General features: G+C 41.8%; 1 protein-coding gene across 2 annotated transcripts in view; it reads left to right on the forward strand.

Annotated features, from left to right (window-relative positions):
• LOC132889714 (probable E3 ubiquitin-protein ligase HERC3) overlaps positions 1-22,571 on the forward strand; it is a 125,355-nt gene that overhangs the window by 44,149 nt on the left and 58,635 nt on the right. For both annotated transcript variants that reach the window (XM_060926484.1, XM_060926485.1), the window contains exons 6-11: positions 1,166-1,257; positions 1,389-1,519; positions 5,375-5,529; positions 12,312-12,385; positions 12,839-12,957; positions 19,882-19,941. In XM_060926484.1, the coding sequence (XP_060782467.1) occupies positions 1,166-1,257; positions 1,389-1,519; positions 5,375-5,529; positions 12,312-12,385; positions 12,839-12,957; positions 19,882-19,941 (631 nt within the window). The remainder of the gene's footprint in view (positions 1-1,165; positions 1,258-1,388; positions 1,520-5,374; positions 5,530-12,311; positions 12,386-12,838; positions 12,958-19,881; positions 19,942-22,571) is intronic.

The raw sequence follows: 22,571 nt of genomic DNA on the forward strand, positions 1-22,571 counted from the left end.
ATGTCTCTGTCTCATCCAGCTTAAGCCAAATGTAGGCTAATTCTATTACAACCTTCATTAAATAAGACAAGAAATAATTCAAAACAATTATTATTTCAAATGTTGGCGATTTGGATTCTCAGTATGTCTTCCCATCTACACAAACAGAAAAAGTGCCAAAAATGAAAGATAATTCGTTTAGTGTGTTACCAAAGGCTAGTCAGGCCCTATGCATTGATAGGCTAACAGAGGTTAACATCATTTTAATGTTCGCGAGCCTCTCATTAACGTGGACAAATATATTGATATCGTGTTTGAAATTGATGCTTTTGAATAACGATAGACTGCAATATTTACCTCTTATTTAAGATGTGGAGACGTGATAGTAGTCCACCCTCCCGCTCTCTCCATTCAGTCAGCGAACGTCACACAGGAAGTGAACCCCAGCGGGTCATAGAAACTTGCGCAGAAGAATGACTTTTTTATTTGTAGGCTACGGAAACTTTGAGGAACGAAATAAAAAACAGTATTAACCGGTTACCATTATTTTTAATAAGCGTTTCTGTTCCGGAGCATAAAAAATAATAAAGTTTCTGGTTTCGTTTCTGTTCCATGTGAAATAGAAAAAGTTCCCGGTTTTCGTTTTCGTTCCTTGAACCGGTTCAAAGCCCTGGTTTTCTTACCAAAAGGAACATCTCATCTCATTATCTCTAGCCGCTTTATCCTTCTACAGGGTCGCAGGCAAGCTGGAGCCTATCCCAGCTGACTACGGGCGAAAGGCGGGGTACACCCTGGACAAGTCGCCAGGTCATCACAGGGCTGACACATAGACACAGACAACCATTCACACTCACATTCACACCTACGGTCAATTTAGAGTCACCAGTTAACCTAACCTGCATGTCTTTGGACTGTGGGGGAAACCGGAGCACCCGGAGGAAACCCACGCGGACAACATGCAAACTCCGCACAGAAAGGCCCTCGCCGGCCCCGGGGCTCGAACCCAGGACCTTCTTGCTGTGAGGCGACAGCGCTAACCACTACACCACCGTGCCGCCCCAAAAGGAACATAAAAAACAAAAATGCATCATGATCGGAGGAACTTTTCATTTTTAGGGGGCAACTGATGCACCCTAGTGTACATGGGGATGATAAAAGCTTGTTTGCGTTCTTGTTGTTCTCACAGATCGAGCTGTTCCCTGCCATATTAAATTCTTGCGCTCACAGAAAGTGGTCTACATCAGCTGTGGGGAGGAACACACAGCCGCCCTGACCAAGGTACAGGTCCACTCGGTTTCTCCTGAGATCACTTGGATTTAAATGAAATATCGAGATTTGCTTGAACTGGGCTTTTATAGGACTTTTAAATCTGTACATTGAGGTAACATTTAATCATATTGTTTGTACAGGATGGAGGTCTGTTTACATTTGGAAATGGGTCGAGAGGACAGCTGGGGCACGACTCCACCAACAACGAGCCTCTGCCACGCAGGGTTTTGGAGCTCATGGGCACCGAGGTGTCCCAAATCACTTGTGGCAGGTACGCAGGAATTCATGACTGATGGTGTTGGTTTCTTTCTTTGAGGGTAAATTGCCGCCTTCGGAGTAATGGTGTTGGGGAGACATTCACAAAAACTGCCATCTCGAGTGGTTGTTTTCGCCGCCGTTTTGTTTGTTTGTCTGTTTCCAATGTAACTCAAACTAGTGAACAGATTTTGTTGAAATTTGGCGTTTAGTTTTAGTATTATCTGAGGTTTAAGTGATTTTGAGTTTGATGTTGATATGTGACTTGGTGGAGGTATGCACTCTACAGAGTGCTCTTCTAGTTACAGTAGTGGTCAGAAGTTTACATAAAGTGACATTGTTGATATGAATGTCATGGCAATATTTGGCTTTCAGTGATTTTTCTGAACTGTTCGTTGTCTCTGGCAGAATGATTGTACAACATACATCTTAAAAAAAAAAAAAAAATCAACTAGAATTCGGTGCCCAATTTTCTGAAATCAACACGAGGTCAAAAATGTACATACCGCACACCTAATATTTGGGTAAAATGTCTCTTCGCAAGATTCACCTTGTCCAAACTTTATTTATTTATTTTTTTATCATGAACAAGCTTCTGGCAGAATTCTGGTTGGATATTTCATGACTCTTCATGGTAGAATTGGTAGAGTTCAATTAAATTTTTTTGTTTTGTTTTGTTTTCTTGGCATGGACTCTACTTCTAAGCACAGTCCATATATTTTCAATAGGGTTGAAGTCAGGACTTGTTTTAAGCTTAATGTTAGCCTGCTTTATCCTCCACAACCAGCTGTGATGCATGTTTGGGTTCATTGTCCTGTTGTAAGTCCCAAGTCATGTTCAAGTTTCTGATGGTTTGAGGTTATGCTGAAGAATTCTGAGGTAGTCCTCCTTCATTATTCCATCCACTTTGTGCAATGAACCAGTTCCACTGGCAGCAAAAACCGCCCCAGAGCATGATGATCCTACCACCACCACCAGCTGGTACAGTGTCCCTCTGTACATGGTGGCCATTGTGGGCAAACAACTCAATCTTTGTCTCATCTGACCATACTGCTATCCTCCAGAAGGCCTTTTCTTTGTCCGTATGGTCAGCTTCAAACTTTAGTTAAGCTTGAAGGTGTCAATTTTGGAGCAGGGGGTTATTTCTTGGATAGCAGCCTCTTAGTCCATGGTGATCTGAACTGTAGACAGTGATCCATCAGCTTCCAGTTCATGGCAGGGCTGTGCCATGATGGTTCTCAGGTTGTTCCTGACCATCCAAACCAATTTCCTTTCAGCCGAGGGTGACAGTTTGGGTTTTCTTGAAGCAAAGTGACTACACCTCACAATAATTTGGATACAATTGTTTGAACTGATCTTGGGATCTGCAGTTGTTTAGAAATGGCTCTAAGAGACATTCCAGAGTTGTGTGTATCTGCGATCCTGTTTCTCAGATCTGCACTGAGCTCCTTAGACTTTTCCATTGTATTGTGTGTTGGTCAATCCAATGAGGTGCTGTAAACAAACCCTTTTTATGAAGGCACAGAGAAGCTACCAGCTGTAATCAGTCATGATCACTAACAGGAAGTTAAGAGACCTCGGCCTTGGCAAGATAAGAGACATTTTGGAAGTTTCAGCACCTCTGAATTAATAATCTAAGTGAGTTTTTGTAAATTTTTGACCCTGTATTTATAATTTTGACCCTGTGTTGATTTCAGAAAACCCAAAATAAATTAACTACTTCTGCACCAAATTCATGGTTTTTTTCTATTAAAGAAATATGATGTACAGTCATTTCACCACAGAAAATGAACATCTCATCTCATTATCTCTAGCCGCTTTATCCTGTTCTGCAGGGTTGCAGACAAGCTGGAGCCTATCCCAGCTGACTACGGGTGAAAGGCGGGGTACACCCTGGACAAGTCGCCAGGTCATCACAGGGCTGACACATAGACACAGACAACCATTCACACTCACATTCACACCTACAGTCAATTTAGAGTCACCAGTTAACCTAACCTGCATGTCTTTGGACTGTGGGGGAAACCGGAGCACCCGGAGGAAACCCACGCGGACACGGGGAGAACATGCAAACTCCACACAGAAAGGCCCTCGCCGGCCACGGGGCTCGAACCCGGACCTTCTTGCTGTGAGGCGACAGCGCTAACCACTACACCACCGTGCCGCCAGAAAATGAACAGTTCAGAGAAATCACTGAAAGCTCAAATATTGCCATGATCTTCATATCCACAATGACTTTCATGCTACTGTATGTAAACTTCTGACCACAACTGTACGTGTGATTAATTCCGTGTAGATCGCTAGATAGACCTTTTGTCATTGTAATGCACAAGTACAAGACAATAAAATGGGTTGGTTGTCCTTTGTTGGTGCAAGTAACATAAGGTAAATAAAAGATTAATTTTAAGACACCCACCATTTAAAAATAATAATAATAATAATAATAATAATAAATTCAAAAGATGTATGTACTAATACACAATAATCCTAATACATAACATAAGTCTAATCAACACATTCAAAAGATGTACTGTATGTACCAGTGTTTAGACATAGGACTTTATATATCTTTTTGTTACATACAGTGGATTTTTTTCGGACAAAGTTAAACATGAAACAAACGTAATGGACTGTATTGTGTGTGGGAGGGGAGAGGCTTATAATAATGAGAAGTTTGCATGTAAATAATTAGATGTGACACAAACTGGGTAAGGAATAAAACGCTTGAGGAAGGGGGTTATGATTTATTGGAAAACTGATCAACTACAGGGTGTAGTGATGTGGCCTTATCATTGCAGAATTACAGTCACCGCTTTGAGATTTAAACAAATTAAACGGGCGGCACGGTGGCGTAGTGGTTAGCACGGTCGCCTCACAGCAAGAAGGTTCTAGGTTCGAACCCAGCGGCTGGCGAGGGCCTTTCTGTGTGGCGTTTGCATGTTCTCCCCGTGTCTGCGTGGGTTTCCCCCACAGTCCAAAGACATGCGGTTAGGTTAATATGGGACGGCCTTGGGTTGAGGTACCATTGAGCGAGGCACCGAACTCCCAACTGCTCCCGGGCGCTGTTAGCATGGCTGCCCACTGCTCTGGGTATGAGTGTGCGCTCATTGCTCGTGTGTGTTCACTGCTTCAGATGGGTTAAATGCAGAGAGGAAATCTCACAAGTGTGTGGTAAATAATTCTTTCTTTCTTTCTTTCTTTCTTTCTTTCTTTCTTTCTTTCTTTCTTTCTTTCTTTCTTTCTTTCTTTCTTTCTTTCTTTCTTTCTTTCTTTCTTTCTTTCTTTCTTTCTTTCTTTCTTTCTTTCTTTCTTTCTTTCTTTCTTTCTTTCTTTCTTTCTTTCTTTCTTTCTTTCTTTCTTTCTTTCTTTCTTTCTTTCTTTCTTTCTTTCTTTCTTTCTTTCTTTCTTTCTTTCTTTCTTTCTTTCTTTCTTTCTTTCTTTCTTTCTTTCTTTCTTTCTTTCTTTCTTTCTTTCTTTCTTTCTTTCTTTCTTTCTTTCTTTCTTTCTTTCTTTCTTTCTTTCTTTCTTTCTTTCTTTCTTTCTTTCTTTCTTTCTTTCTTTCTTTCTTTCTTTCTTTCTTTCTTTCTTTCTTTCTTTCTTTCTTTCTTTCTTTCTTTCTTTCTTTCTTTCTTTCTTTCTTTCTTTCTTTCTTTCTTTCTTTCTTTCTTTCTAAAAAAAAAAAGATTCCGAAAGCAAATCGGGGACTTTTCTGAAGGATGTGAAAAAAATTTGCATTCAGAAACATGTTTGCATTGCATTTCATAGCATTTAATTATTCCTGTGTTGCGATACTCACTCATTATTTGATGACTTGGTACTGGGTTTTCATTTCATGAACTTGATCAGAGCTTTTCCTTCGTATCTGTTCCAGACATCACACGCTGGCGTTCGTGCCCTCCACCGGCCTGGTGTACGCCTTTGGCTGTAATGCTCAGGGCCAGCTCGGCTTAGGGACCAGAGGAAATGCCATGATCCCCCTGCCGGTCCGAAACATCCAGCCTCCTTTTCTCACCAACACACACACAGGTGGTTAAACATGACCTTGCAATATCACATGAGATGATGAGTAATGCTGTTTGTCATGAGTTTTATACAGGCTTTTTCAGTACCTATTATTATTTGATAAAAGCAGTAAGTGGCATTTTTTTTCCTCTTTTGCTGGTACATGTGACTCGCCACAAAATCTGACCAGGCGGCAGACAAACCACAGTCGGAAAATTTATTTACCAAGTTTCCAGATACCCAGGAGCTTTCGTTTTTACATCGACCACATGACTTTATAGGAAGGAAGACCAAAGATGAGATTTATGGATGTGGTAAAGGAGGACGTGAGGACGGTCGGTGTGACAGAAAAAGATACGGAGGACATGGAGAGACATTAGCCGCTGTGGGAACCCCTAACAGGAACAGCTGAAAGAAGAAGACATGACTTTATACATTTATAAAAAATTAGAGATCCGAGATCATTCAACTGGTCTTTTTCTTTTAATACCCCTGCACCGGGCGGTGTATACTGGTTTACCTCTGTCCATCTGTATCGCCGTATTTCCGTCTGTCCAAAACGCCCTTTTTCTCAGCAACTACAAATCATAGCCACTTGGTACCAAACTTCAGCTTGGGGTTCTATACCGTGTGTACCATTTTCAGGTCTGTCGCACATCGACTTCCTGTTTACCGACCATGTATTTACAAAACATCTACACTACCGTTCAAAAGTTTGGGGTCACCCGGACAATTTTGTGTTTTCCATGAAAAGTCACACTTTTATTTCCCACCATAAGTTGTAAAATGAATAGAAAATATAGTCAAGACATTTTTCTGGCCATTTTGAGCATTTAATCGACCCCACAAATGTGATGCTCCAGAAACTCAATCTGCTCAAAGGAAGGTCAGTTTTATAGCTTCTCTAAAGAGCTCAACTGTTTTCAGCTGTGCTAACATGATTGTACAAGGGTTTTCTAATCATCCATTAGCCCTTCTGAGGCAATGAGCAAACACATTGTACCATTAGAACACTGGAGTGATGGTTGCTGGAAATGGGCCTCTATACACCTATGTAGCAGGGGCGATTTCTCTGAGACAACAAGGGAAGCCGAGCTTCCCCTAAAATTCTCTCCCCAGACTGCGGCGTCTACGACGTTGAATTCTCATTAAAACAATAACTTGCATAACATAATATATGCCCAAGATTGTATTTATGTTCATAACTATCCTGTAACTTATTTGACTGATGTCTGACGAACTTGCAGTTCGCTACGAGAATCACCTTTGCTGCCAGGCTGTAACCTTTCTTATTTCAATGGGCTCTATGGACTGGCAGCAGTGTTGCCAGATTGGGCGGTTTTAAGTGCATTTTGGCGGCTTTTGAACATATTTTGGGTGGAAACCGTCAGCAGTATCTGGCAACACTGACTGGCAGCCGGGTATCCGTTGCAGTCTACGAGACGGCTCTGAACAGCCAATTTCGGCTAGTTGTTATTGGTTAAAATCAACAAACTCGTCACTTCCAGGGAAGCCGGGCTTCTCTGGGACTAAACGAGACAGTGGGAGGGACAAGAAGCCGGGCTGATGAAGGATTATTGGAGGTAGTGTTTGAAAGACATGAGGAGGGCGGTACTTCGGCGAGGAACACGGAAGTATGATCAGTTAGTCCCTAGCGGATGTCGAGAAAGTGTAGTCGTGTGCCAAAGTGCTGTCCGACTTTCTTTTCATATAAACGTTTCTTCTCATTGATGTCTCTGTACATTACTCTGTAAATAAATGTAAATATTACTCGTTGTGCTCCGTTAACTTTCATCCATTCTATCAGTTTGGTCATTCGTGAATTCACTCGTTTATTTCATTTGTAGTTCAATCTGGTTGTAGGCTAGCTTGAGCCTTATTGGGATCTGCAGTGCTAGCTGCTAACAGAAATTGGTGAAGTCTCTGGAAAGCACAACCAGCTGGTATGACAGGGTCACAGACCATTTTCTGGAAAAGGAGCGGAGGGCAGAATTTGTGTGTAAATAGTGTTCATGTTCATGAATCTGAAGTGTGTATATTGTTCAATAATGTTAAGAGAATGGTGGGCTCTGTGTTATAGGTTATACCTGGGTATAATATTCAAGGTTCTGTGTGTTGCATAGCCTACCTGGTTATGAATTTCCAGACTGTGTTGCAGAAGATGTTCAAGGATGTGTTGCACAGCCGGGTGTTGTGTTAACGAGACTGTGTTGCATATCAGGGTATGATGTTCAAGGCTCTTCGTTGAATAGTCAGTGATTTTTGGATGTTTGATATTTTTGATTAAGGATATGAGGCACTAGCCTGGCAAGCCAGACTATAACATGAAATGTACAAGCAAAAATACTTTCTGCCACTAGGTAGGGTTGTCTAGTTCACTATGCTAATGGGGCACACCTTTCTATGCTTTGATATCCGGCCTACAGGTTTTACGATGAATACGTAAAATGGGCTTCCCCTGTTTTAAAAACCAGTAGCCGCCACTGCTATGTAGATATTGCACCAAAAACCAGACATTTGCAGCTAGAATAGTCATTTACCACATTAGCAATGTATAGAGTGGATTTCTGATTAGTTTAAAGTGATCTTCATTGAAAAGAACAGTGCTTTTCTTTCAAAAATAAGGACATTTCAAAGTGACCCCAAACTTTTGGATGGTAGTGTATAGCGTGGATTTACAAAATTTTCACAACACTTTTTTTTTTTTTTTCTCAGCAACTACAAATCACAACTGCTTGATATTTGGTACCAAGCTTCAGCTTGGGGTTCTGTACCATGTGTACCATTTTCAGGTCTGTCCCACATCAACTTCCTGTTTACTGACAATGTATTTACAAAACATGTATAGCGTGGATTTTGATGCTATTTCAAGAAGCAAAACGCCATTTCAAAATGACGGTTTACCAGGATGCTGTTTGAAATCCCTGGCGAGAGACATTTGCTCTTTTCTTGCTTGTTTCAGGGTTAATTATTTGTTGAAGTCAACATTCATAATAAGTGTCCTATTCCTTCGATTGCTTGCATTCTGATATAAGCGAGAGCAGGGGGATACGTAAGTGAGCAGTAGCTCACAGTTGATCTTGTTAATCCAGATTCATAAAATATTTGATGCTTAAAAGTCTTGTTTTCCCCTCTTGATATAACTGGATAATTGGGTCTAATCAGCTGCTTATTATTGCTGTATCATACAGGCCGAAATGGGATACTGCATTTATTTTGCGACACCATCTTCAGTCAGTGTCGTGGTGGAGCTAGAGAGCATCCCAGAAACGCTGGGTGTGATTCCAGTCCATCGCAAGAACATTTAATATCACACTGCTATTTTATTATGTAGTTTTATAAGGCTACTTTCATATTCTCAGGTTTTTAGCTTATCTGGCTGCAAACCAGGCCGGATGAGCTTGCGTGTCGTCCATCCACAAATTACAAAAATCGCTGCTACTCCTACAGGATTGATCGGATTTCAATCAAATTCGCATATAATGTTCCCCAGATGGGTGTGTATAAAAGTTGTCAAGACGATGGCACCACCTGTCTCTTTTATGATTTTATGGGCATCTGAAATTTTTGGGTGACTCGTCACACACCAAACACTACTGTTTATAAACTGTTGGGATGTTTTCACTGAAACTCATCCAGAAGACTCTAAAGACATTCCAACAAGAATTGTTCTCCAGGTGACGCCGCCTACTGTAGATGAGGCTACAGAGGGGTCACGTGCAGTTTCACACAAATCGCTACTCCTACAGGAGTTGATCAGATTTTGATCAAACTCCTATGGAACGTTCCCCAGGTTGGTGTGTATAAAAGTTATCCAGACGGTGGCGCCACCGGTCATATTTTATGGGCGTTTGAGAATTTTGGGTGACTCGTCACACCAAACACTACTGTTCCTAAAGTGCTAGGATGTTTTCGCTGAAACTCACCCAGAAGACTATAAAGACACCATTCCAATGAGGATTGTTCACCAGGTGGCACCACCTACCATGGATGTGGTGACACAGGGGTTATATGCAGGTTCACCAAAATCACTACTTCTCTCACAGGATTTCAAACTCGCACACAACAACAGTGGCCGGGATGAGCTACAGCCTCACTGAGGCTATTTTGATGACCCTGATGATCTCCAGGTCCATGATTAGGCTGAGAAGGTGGGCAGGAAAAAGAAGCGCTTGCTGAGAGAAATACAGGTGTAGAAGTGACGTTATTACTGATGTACAACGTGATTTGTCTTAAATACAAAATGCAACATGAGACACTTAAGATTACAGTATTTTTATTTATTAAAGAGAGAATTCTGCTTTGGGAAGGGAATAAAACATGATCGAGCATGGTGTTTTATCCCTCTCATAGCACAGCAGTTTGCAGCAGTTACAGTTTTTATTTATTACTTATCCATTTATAGCAGCATATCATGTTGTACAACGTCTGCCAAACAAGTTGGGTCATGTTATCGATTTACATTTATAGCAGTTGTTCTCTCATTCATTCCTTCCCCCTCAAAGTTCAGACAAAAGAAAAATAAATCTTTGCGTGCCATGTTACAGAGAAACCAAAGGCTTTTGTATGCTGGAAAAACTTAGTTTCAGCTTTATCTATCTGAAAGTAGAGCCTCGTGTCATAAATATTCAATAAAGATCTCCTCAGAGGAAAGGTTACCGTGTTAACAATAGGCAGGTTTCCATTGCAGTGTTGCACAGGTGTTTTTTTTTTTTTTTTTAATTAATTAACTAATTTTTTTAAATGGTTGTGAATGGTGGGTGGCATGGTGGTGTGGTGGTTAGCGCTGTCGCCTCACAGCAAGAAGGTCCTGGGTTCGAGCCTGGCGGCCGGCGAGGGCCTTTCTGTGCGGAGTTTGCATGTTCTCCCCGTGTCCTCGTGGGTTTCCTCCGGGTGCTCCAGTTTCCCCCACAGTCCAAAGACATGCAGGTTAGGCTAATTGGTGGCTCTAAATTGACCGTAGGTATGAATGTGTGCATGAATGGTTGTCTATCTCTGTGTTAGCCCTGTGATGACCTGGCGACTTGTCCAGGGTGTACCCCGCCTCTCATCCATAGTCCGCTGGGATAGGCTCCAGCTTACCTGCGACCCCTGTAGCACAGGATAAGCGGCTACAGATAATGGATGGGTGGTTGTGAATGGTCTGTATCTATTGAGTGAGGTCATGCAATTAAAGCTGGGGTTTTCTCCTTTTGTGATAGTTATTCCAGTTAAACATGGTGACGGCTCTCCAAGACCTGGTAAGCCTTGACATGATGTCGACTGCATCCGACGCAGTAGCCGTGGCTTAAATGTGAAATGCACTTCCATTTCAATTTTCCGAAATATTGCTTTGTTGAATCGTTGTTACCCCCCTCATGCAAGCATATAAACATTTTCTGATGATTTGAGCTTTTGTCAAAATCCACAGGTTTCCATTATTCGTAGTGTTTTTTTTTTTTTTTTTTAAAGTTTGGTTCTTAGTTTCATATTGCACATTAGGCCCCGGTCACACCGCCCGAACTTTGCTGGAGCGTTCCTTGAACGGTAGGGAGGGGGGGCCGAATTTCGACAACGCTCGTCACCGCGCACAAAATGGGAAAAAAAAATCGAAAACACGGGCGTTGGCTTAGCGGTGCACCGCTGAAGCCGGCGTTGCTTTAGCGTTGGTTTAGCGGTAGCGAGCGTTAGTTTAGCGGTAGCGAGCGTTGGTATAGCGGCGTTCTGCGCATGCGGGCTTTGGCTCGGCGGGGGTATAAAGTTGGTTTAGCACCAATCATAGCAAGTCTCTCAGCATCCATGGTGATACAGTTTTACTGTAACTTTGAGCAAATTCAATATAGATGAGGTCTGAACTCAACGGCAGCTCGATTCCAAATGAGCTCCTGGTCCATTTCTCCCCGTATTTATAGCCAAATTCTGGTCCCGCTCCGACACCTCTATACCAACGCCAAACCAAAGTTCATCGCCGCCATGGATAGCTGCTTCAACGCCCGACACCGTTCCAGCAACCCCGTGTCCGCTCGTAAAACGCTTACAACCGCTCCACCGAAGTTTGTGCAACGTTTAATCGCCGCCCGGGCAACGCTAGCGAAGCAGCGGTGGTCCAGCGTTCAAGATTTCTGCGTTGGCCTAGCGGACCCAAGCGTCCACGAACTTGCGTCTAGCGGTGCCAAACTTTGACTGGGCGTTGGTGGAGCGGGGGTGAACTTTGCCGGGGCGGAAAATTGCCCCCTCCTCACCGCTCGCAATATTTTGTGCAGCTCAAAACTTTCGGAGCGGTAGGAGGGCCCCTCGAGAAACATCAGCGGTGGCCGAGCATATACGGCGTTGCTTTAACGGGGGCCAACTTTTGTTAAACGGTGGTGAACGGTTACGAGCGGTGATGAATTTTTTTTCACCGCTCCAGGAACACTCCAGCAAAGTTCGGGCGGTGTGACCGGGGCCTTAAGCAGGTTAATGGAAACTTGCCAAATGATGCATGTTTTCAAACTGGTGTGTATATATAGAATGTCTGTCTGCTATAAAAGTCCCTCTGTTAGTTGTTACTATAAAAAAATGTATTATAAACCGTAATCGACACCCTCTGACCAATCAGATTTGAGAATTCAACATCACTGCGGTATAAATACTGATATTATATATAAACATTGGAGCTAGTGTTTTTGTTACTTTGTGTGAAAGGTAATGACTGATGTTTAATTTGGATATGTTTTTAATTTTAATCAGGCGTTCTCCTGTATTAAAACTGATATTAATTCTCTGTAAACTCACTGTGCCCCTCCTTTTTTCTTTCTTTCTTGCTTTCTGTCCGTCCCCTGCCTCAGGCACAGATCATCACAGCATCAGCAGGATTCACTGTGGAGGCGATCACAGCTTTCTGGTGCTGTCACATGGCAAGGTGAGCCATCAGACTGTGCAAAACACCATACAGCATCATGCCAGGAGATGCAAATATAGGAGACGAGGAAGAACAAAATATGTTGTCAGAATCCCTAACGAACACTTCACGGGAAATGTAGATATTTTAAATCTTGGTTCTTTCTTAAGGGGGAAAAAAAGTCTCTGAATTATTACTGTACTTCATTTTAGTCATGTTTTTTTAAATAAGGTGATTTCGTATCTCCTGTCTGTTTAAATGACTGAGTATTTACTCTTGTCCACTTGGGGGCACTGTTAATCTAGTGAAAGATTTATTCGGTTGAAAATTAGCCTGATTTTTGGACTTCCTGTTTATTCTTTACTTGAAGACAGATTTAGACTAAACTCAGATGTGAGATGACCTTGCAGTGCGCATAGAAGGAAATTGTTTGGTTATTGTTATACTAAAGTGGGTGTGTGTGGGCATGCACAGAGTTGCCCTGAGGACTTCCGTGTTATCAACACATCGAAAAGCATCTCGCTGATTAACAAGGAGAGTCTAAACAGTTGGAGGCTGAAGCTCCTGGACAGCACTGACTCCACCATCACAAAGTGAGTGCACTAATCAGGCCTAATATGGCTTTCACAGCAGCTCATCAGCCATATGCTTCAACACATTCTGGTTTTTCGTGCTCCAGCAACAAATTGCTGCAGAGTCACAGGTCAGGGTGCTGAAGATAATCATCCTTTTATGATTTTATGATCTCACACGGGATTGGTCGGTATTTTTGACCTGTTGTTTATCATCTTGTCTGATAACAGCGTTTCGTTTTGCAGTAAAACCGCATGTTGTTTTTACCGTGTTGGAGAGCAATTCAGTTTTTTTTTTTTTTTTTTAAATATTTTATCAGCCGGGATACTACACTTATAGGTGATCATTAACTTTTCCATCTTTATTCGTTTCTGTTTATTTTGCTATAAAATACTGCAACTGGGGGGGGGGAGCATTACAATAACAAACATTTGAAAATATGACATTTTTTCCATCACGTAGTAATACTTGGACATCTCTCCCATCATGCTGTTTTAGTTTTCGGAGTTTTTGTTTACCAGGAGCCAACAAAATAATATAGCCGTGTAATAAAATGCTCCAGGTCCAGAGATTTATTCATTGTTATATAAGAAGAGAAAATGGAAAGGACAATTTAAAAAAAAAAAACATAAAACAAAGCGTTTCTCTCCAGCCTGATTTCTAGCACTCTCTTGAGAGTCCGATACTTTGGCTCAAAACCACCTCCTTTCACAGGAAAAAGCTATCTAATTAACTGACCTCATAAACAACCAACAACAGATCTTTTTCCATAACCTGTTAAGAAAAGCGTGTGTCGGGGCTCCAGACTTTATATCTTAAAAAAAAAAAAAAGTCCATCTGAAATATTCTTTCTTTTGTGTACGATATTGTTGTTGGAATATTTCTCAGTTTAATTTCTTGTACTGCTGAAATATCGACCTTGAGCTCCTTTTCGATTATCCAGACTACGTATTTCACATAATTATGATTTAAATAAACGTTACACAGAAAACAAGAACTATACCATGTCATAAGGTTATTTTTTTTCAATCAACCAATGCAGTTATATCCTAAAGACGGCGTACTGAGATAAAGGAAACACACAAACTAGACTGCAGATGAGCTTAATATGCTACTCTAAAAACGTTCCTCTTTAGGAAGTGCATAGTTTGTCATCAAGAATTTTATTTTATTTTATTTTTTTTATAGGAAGAAAAACAATCATGTTATGGTGTCTTGAATACACTGTTTTCATGTTTCCGGTTACTCTAACGTATGAAATAGCCTGCTCATTTCTCTTGACTTGGAACACACTGTTGTGTAATAGTGGTGTTTGAAAGTTTGTGATATGATGATGATGATGCCCTTTATTGTCACTAGTCACATGTACCAGCGAAATTAGCCGTCAACCTGTCCGTACATATACAACATACAATTGACATAGGGTAGACAGGACAGGAAGACAGGGATAAAGATAAAAAGGAAACACAACATGAGGAGAGAGAAGGAAAAAAAGAACCCCCCCCCCCCCCCCACACACACACACACACACACACACACTCTGCTCCTGTCAGGAGTACAGTGTGGGAACATTTAAAAAACCTTTGCATAAGCACACAACAACACAAGTACACTTTAAACACGGGACCTGAGGGGGGGAATCAGGGGTGGGAGGGGAGGAGGTAATCCAGCGCAAGCAAGCAGCCTGCAGCCATGAAGGCGCTGGTCACGCACCCGCTTGTCACACTGGAGGTAAAAATGGCGACCGCGGAAAGTTAGAGGAGGAATGCGAGAGTGTCTCCCGGCAGTGACCTTCAGGGGGAAATGTTGCCTCAGCAACGGCCTGAACCGAGGCCGGTGCTGTCTCAGGGAGCCGAATGTCGATAAGATATAAATTGTTTGGTCTTTCCAGACGCAGTCTTTGCACGTCCACACCGCTCGTCCATATCTGTCCATTCCGTCCATTCTATTCAAATTGATCTCCGAAAAACGTATTCCTTGCAAAGCTGAAAGCTGTTCCGAGATAACAACCATTTTGTGGTTAAAGTTCTGAATGTCCACAGTCCGAGTGCCAACAGCTTTGCCCACCACTCCAATCATATCGGGCAGCTTTGTGGGGCTTTGAACAGCTGTCACCGTTGTCTGATTTCCTCGATATACCAGGGCAATGCCTAATCCAATCAGCAAAAGTCCTATAATCATGATTCCGAATGGGTAGATATCTTCAATGTCCTCCACAGAAAGAATCGCCAGGCACACAACCTGCCACCATTCCCACGCGTCCATCGTGTAACCAGCCACAAACGTTATGGCAGGACAGATGGGTTCCCCTGAACCCAGACTTCTCGTCAAGAAAACTGTGTCAATTTTGTTAGGAGACCAGTTTATCAATTCCATGCTTTTTTTTTTTAATGACCTATAACATCAGATTTTCACACAAGTCCTAAAAGTAGCGAAGATAAATCTCAAAGATTTAACTAGCAAATAGCAATCAGAACAGCCTGTACCAGTTTCAAGCATGCCAAAGAGACATGTCTATCAATGTCCTCTACAGTGGTGCTTGAAAGTTTGTGAACCCTTTAGAATTTTCTATATTCCTGCATAAATATGACCTAAAACATCAGATTTTGACACAAGTACTAAAAGTAGATAGAGAACCCAGTTAAACAAATGAGACAAACATTATACTTGCTGATTTATTTATTGAGGAAAATGATCCAATATTACATATCTCGGGCGGCACGGTGGTGTAGTGGTTCGCGCTGTTGCCTCACAGCAAGAAGGTCCTGGGTTCGAGCCCCGGGGCCGGCGAGGGCCTTTCTGTGTGGAGTTTGCATGTTCTCCCCGTGTCCGCGTGGGTTTCCTCCGGGTGCTCCGGTTTCCCCCACAGTCCAAGGACATGCAGGTTAGGTTAACTGGTGACTCTAAATTGAGCGTAGGTGTGAATGTGAGTGTGAATGGTTGTCTGTGTCTATGTGTCAGCCCTGTGATGACCTGGCGACTTGTCCAGGGTGTACCCCGCCTTTCGCCCGTAGTCAGCTGGGATAGGCTCCAGCTTGCCTGCGACCCTGTAGAAGGATAAAGCGGCTAGAGATAATGAATGAATGAATTACATATCTCTGAGTGGCAAAAGTATGTGAACCTCTAGGATTAGCAGTTAATTTGAAGGTAAAATTTGAGTCGGGTGTTTTCAATCAATGGGATGACAATCAGGTGTGAGTGGGCACCCTGTTTTATTTAAAGAACAGGGATCTATCAAAGTCTGATCTTCACAACACGTTTGTGGAAGTGTATCATGGCATGAACAAAGGAGATTTCTGAGGACCTCAGAAAAAGCGTTGTTGATGCTCATCAGGCTGGAAAAGGTTACAAAACCATCTCTAAAGAGTTTGGACTCCACCAATCTACAGTCAGACAGATTGTGTACAAATGGAAGAAATTCAAGACCATTGTTACCCTCCCCAGGAGTGGTCAACCAACAAAGATCACTCCAAGAGCAAGGCATGTAATAGTCGGTGAGGTCACAAAGGACCCCAGGGTAACTTCTAAGCAACTGAAGGCCTCTCTCACATTGGCTAACGTTAATGTTCATGAGTCCACCATCAGGAGAACACTAAACAACAATGGTGTGCATGGCAGGGTTGCAAGGAGAAAGCCACTGCTCTCCAAAAAGAACATTGCTGCTCATCTGCAGTTTGCTGAAGATCATGTGGACAAGCCAGAAGGTTATTGGAAAAATGTTTTGTGGATGGATGAGACCAAAATAGAACTTTTTGGTTTAAATGAGAAGCGTTATGGGCCTTTCTGTGTGGAGTTTGCATGTTCTCCCTGTGTCCGCGTGGGTTTCCTCCGGGTGCTCCGGTGACCCCAAACTTTTGAACGGTAGTATAGGTCATATTTAGGCAGAAATATAGGAAATTCTAAAGGGTTCACAAACTTTCAAGCACCACTGTACATGGAGCTACTCTAACCTAGCTTATCCACATTGTGATTTCGTCAGGAAATAGTTCAATTACCAATTCCCTAATATAACAGTTATGCCTTTTACTATCTATCGTATAGATCGGCTAAAAAAAAAAAAAGCCCACCTTCCTTACTGCAATCTAAAATGGAGTCAGCTGTTACTTATATATATATTTTACAGGCATTAAATGTAAACACATGCAACATTTATGGTCCAAAACAAATTTTATATCGTCCCTTGCTCTATTTCATATCCTGTATTTCACCAGGGCAAAATACACAAACGTGCAAAGAACCAATAAGATTGCAGCTTCTTGAAGTTTGCAGCCAGAAAAGTGTGTAAAACATTTATGGCTGAGACCAGTATTACATTGCATTGCATTACGGGCACTTAGCAGACAATCTTATCCAGAGCAATGTACAACGAACGAACACACACACACACACACACACACACACACACACACACACACACACACACACACACACTTGCTGAAGGGCACTTCAGCCACGGAGCTTCCTGCTGGTCCAGGGAACCGAATTATTGACCCTCCGGGCCCAAGGCTGCTTCTCTAACCCTTAGGCCATGGCTGCTAAAAACCCTGACACCAAAAAATGTCCAAAATACTAGTGTGGAAAGTGTGGTGTTACTTTATTATGGACTTAATTAAAAAATGTTTAATTTGGAATTTTCAAATGAAATGTGCTGTTTGTAAGACCTGTATCACATTCCGAATATTGTCATATTAGGAATACTAATGGATTAATATAAATACGGAGGTGATTTTATGGAAAATCGCGCGTGCTGATTGGTTCGAGAGATTCAGGCAATTTCTCGATAATCACCTTGAGCAACTCAGCAAAATGGCGGCCAATCGCTCGGTCACTGTAAGTGAGGAAGAATTACAAATGATGAAAGAAAATGCTGTTCCTAAGCGCACTAAAGATGCTACAAAGTTTGCTCTGTAACTAATTCAAAGGGAAGGCGGAATTGGGATTTATTTTATCAGTTTCAAAACAAAGTATTTTATGTGACTTGGTGTAGATATGCGAGACAAGTCTGTGCACGCCGTTTATAACATTTGCATGACGCTTTTGAAGTTTTATATATAATAATCTTTTTTTAATTTATTTTTTAAATGTTTGTGTTTTTAATTTTGGAAATAATCACCTGTGTATTTATACTAAAACATTTATCTGCCTCAGGCTCAGTGAATATCGGTGAATAATGACCTCGGCGTCGTCTCACTTATTATTCACCGAGATTCGTTTCACCTTCGGGGGACTAATTAAGTGTGCATGTAAACATACTGCTTGTTATATCGTCCACCCTAGCTGCATTAGTAGTGCTTCTATAGTTGGTAATGTTCACTTTGTAGTGGACGATGTCTTAGGGTGTTTTCACACTTGGTCCCTTTCAGCCATCTAACCGAACTCAGATTGATGACTGACTCAGCATTTTTTGCGCATATGTGAACACTCCAACCCTACCCAGATCCCTTTAAAGCGAACCGAACTGGGACCACCTCAGGAGGTGGTCTCAGTACGGTTCGCTAAAAATCAACGGTACGGTTCGCCTAATCTGCGCATTGTGAACAAAAAGCTCACCGGGTTCACTTCGCCTTTTTCACTGTAGTTTAACCTTCTTCGTTTGCCATAGTTGGTCACGTGACTGTAACAGGGAAACTCAACTTCCTTTTGGAACTTACCACAGCCGCTGGAATAAATTTATTTTCCTTAATCCGCACTATTTTGATCAAAGAATACAGCAGGGCAAGCATGGCAGCAGACATTTTGATTCAAGAGAAAATTACCCAGAATTCTGTGCAGTGGGGGTCTGAGGGCTCTAGAGGACCTGGTGTGAACAGAAAGAGGACTGAGGCCCCATCAAAGCTTAACTGGACCAGAAAGAGAACCCAGTCCTCTTTGTAATAAATTCACAGTGTGAACACAAAAAGAACTGAGTTCTTGTTCTGTTGGTCCACTTTTTGGTCCACTTAGGGTGTTTTCACACCTGGTCCCCTTTAAAGGAACTAGACTCAGTCCTCTTTAAGTGGACCAAAAAGTGGACCAACAGAAAAATAACTCAGTTCTTTTTGTGTTCACACTGTGAATTTATTACAAAGAGGACTGGGTTCTCTTTCTGGTCCAGTTAAGCTTTGATGGGGCCTCAGTCCGCTTTCTGTTCACACCAGGTCCTCTAGAGCCCTCAGACCCCCAGTGCATGGAATTCTGGGTAATTTTCTCTTGAATCAAAATGTCTGCTGCCATGCTTGCCCTGCTGTATTCTTTGATCAAAATAGTGCGGATTAAGGAAAATAAATTTTTTTATATATATATATATATATATATATATATATATATATATATATATATATATATATATATATATATATATGAGTTTCCCTGCTACAGTCACGTGACCAACTACGGCAAACGAAGAAGGTTAAACTACAGTGAAAAAGGCGAAGTGAACCCGGTGCGCTTTTTGCTCACAATGCGCAGATTAGGCGAACCGTACCGTTGATTTTTAGCGAACCGTACTGAGACCACCTCCTGAGGTGGTCTCAGTTCGGTTCGCTTTAAAGGGGTCTGGGTACGGTTGGAGTGTTCACATATGCGCAAAAAATGCTGAGTCATCGATCTGAGTTCGGTTAGATGGCTGAAAGGGACCAAGTGTGAAAACACCTTTATTCTCAGTAAATAACAAAATGCAACAGTTCTAGGAAACTAATCAGGTTCTCCACTATGAGAATCGGTGTACGTTCAATGTTGTCTGTATAAAATAAAAGATTAACACACATTACATGTCAATTACGAATGCGAAATACTTTAATCCCGAGGGAAATCCGATTACTGTCAACAAATACAAATAACCTCAGTCGGAATACTGTTCATCTATAAATACATATTACAGAACATCATATCTAGACTGTATATAATTGTATGTGTTCTTCCCCATCCATTTTCTCTAAACTAATTTTGCTTTGCTTCTAATGCAGTGACATTATTCTGCTGTTGTCGTCGACTGCTTGTTGGAACGCCAGCTTCCTGGACCAGATGTAAGAGGCAGTGATTTTAATCCACAAGTTTTTATCCCTTTTAAAGCAATATGTTAGTTTTGAGACGCGTGTAGTAGGCATGCTCTTATTTTACACTGCTGAACTCACCATGGCCCTTGTCCTTAAATTTTATTTATCATTAGCAGTGTTGGCTTTCTAGCAAACACAAACACTGGCAGCCAAGGACAACATATAAAAAGGGTTTTATTTCCCTGCAATACTGTCGTTTGAATCTCTCTCTCTCTCTCTCTCTCTCACGCATACTCTCGTCTGTTTTTCCTGTCATGTCCTATAAAACACAAGGACGTCTTTTGGCAGGATTCACAAGGAATGACCCTTGGACTCACCATTATCATTATCTGTATAAGGCTGTGTTTGCTATCTTGCACTTCAAATAATAATCTCCTCTGATTGATTTGATTTAAAAAAAAAAACAACACAGCTCAGCATTTGCAATAGGGATTATTTGATTATCTAACACACAGCTGGTGTCATTTACACTCCAAGTGTGTGATTATACCTGGGAGAAATGAGTCTCTTGTAAACATGTGGTTTAAAACCGTCCGCTTTGCACAGCGTGGGGTTTAAAGATGCATAATGGTGCGTGCTCTGATTAATTGACTCGATTTGGGAATAAAATGGGGGAGATTTGTAACCATACTCCACACGCTAAGGACTCATGGAATATCTGATGGCATCAGTTGCTCCAGATTATCAGCCTTATTTATTATGGTTTTATATTTCTTCATATCTGAGTGCACATTTTATAAATAGTGCTCTGACCCTGATGTTTCATCATGGTGTATGTGTGTAATAGATTATCTCTGTGATGTTTATACTGGAAACATGCTCCCATATCCTCCCCGCCAGTGGATACGGATGGATGGATGGATGGATTCAGGCTATAAGTCTTGAAATTCCAAGCTGACTGTTGCCTGTAACTTTCGCAGTGTGCCCTGTGCTGTAGTTAGTGGCTGCCCTTCGCATTTCAGAATGCTGAAAGTCTTCAGACTGGCTGTTCTGGTTCAGCCGAATGCAGGAGAGGAGAGAACGTGTACGCAGTATCTCCATTTTTCAGCTGGAGCTCATCTGGTGTGGCTGTCTTTCAGCAGCATGGCTGAGCAGACTATGTGAATTAAAGGAGACTGCGTCAGCAGATCATTGGAAATTCAAAACGACCAGAAGTTCAAAATTAGAAATACTGAACCATGAGAAACTCGTAACCAGAATTTCAGAAAAATTCTAATTCATAATGGTCAGAATAAGAAATTCAGAATGGAAAAATTCAGTACTGGAATTATGTTGAGTTTATTTAATTGAGTTGTATTAGAATTGTGCTCAAATTTAATTGGAATGATCAGAAATTCAGAACTAGACATTCAGAGTAATTGGGAAATTCTGAATGGTTATAAAGTCAAAACTGGGAATTCAGTAGTTCAGAATGAACAGAAAGTCAGGATTATTGGACATTCTAAACTGCCAGAATTTCAGAATGGTCAGATAGTCAGGACCAGAAATTGAATGTTCAGAAATTCAGAATGATCCAAAGTTCATAAAATAAAATCCAAGATAATCAGAAATTCAGAACAAGCAGAAATGGTATCTCAGTAGCTAGGCCTGATTTATCCGGCTGTGTTCCAAGCTACATGCTCTTTCACTAAACAGTACATCAAAATAGTGCACTAATATAGGAATAATTTAATATTAGTACATTGCAACATAGACGTCATATTTAGTACAGTTTGGAACTAGGGTGTTTTTTTTTTTTTTTTTTTAAATGGGTCTTCCAGTTTTCTTTCATCGAATATAGATTACTGCCGTGGACTGTTGCATGTCTCGGCTGTCAGTTGATGGGATGGGTACCACTTCTGTAACATCAGCTTGGCGTGTCGCAACCCTAAGGCTACAGTCACACTTCAGCTCGTGATGGGTTTACGAATACTCAGTGTTTTTAAAAAACTGGTAGCATCGCCACCAATCATGTGATGTACGGTGAATGTTTTTCCAAGTTTGCAAGTTGTTTTTTGGTGCGAAAAACGTTGTGGAAAAATTTCAATGCATGCGTTGAAATATTTGGTGGCGACATTTTCGTTGGCAAACTAAGCAGCGAATACTCGCAGGTGGGTTTGAGAATTACAGGCATTTTAGCAGACATTCCTTATCCAGAGTGATGTGCAACGTATTCAGAGTAGCTTAGAAAGCCATTAGGGGTTAGGTGCCTTGCTCAAGGGCACTTCAGCCATTCCTGCTGGTCCAGGGACTCAAACCAGCAACCTTTTGGCCCCCAAGCCATGTCTCTAACCCTTAGGCCACGGCTTCCCCCAATAATACTTCCTGAAGCTTGGGGAAACATCACCACCAAACACCTCGTTTTCATCGATAACCCATTGCGAGCTGTAGTGTGACCGTAGCCTAAAGGCCAATTTATGCTGACAATGCAGTCCTCGCAGACGGTGTCGCAGATAGCGTCTGCGTAGCCCCCCCACCTTCGCAGACGCTCTGCGTGCACCTCCCAAAAATTGTGACCACCACAGAAGCCTTGCAGATAGCGTCGCAGACAAGAGGGCTCTGATTGGTCCACTCTACATCCACTGTACACGCACTTCCGCTTCCCTACTTTCCCGGTTTGG

The sequence above is a fragment of the Neoarius graeffei genome, chromosome 7, assembly GCF_027579695.1.
Source record: "Neoarius graeffei isolate fNeoGra1 chromosome 7, fNeoGra1.pri, whole genome shotgun sequence".
NCBI lineage: Eukaryota > Metazoa > Chordata > Actinopteri > Siluriformes > Ariidae > Neoarius > Neoarius graeffei.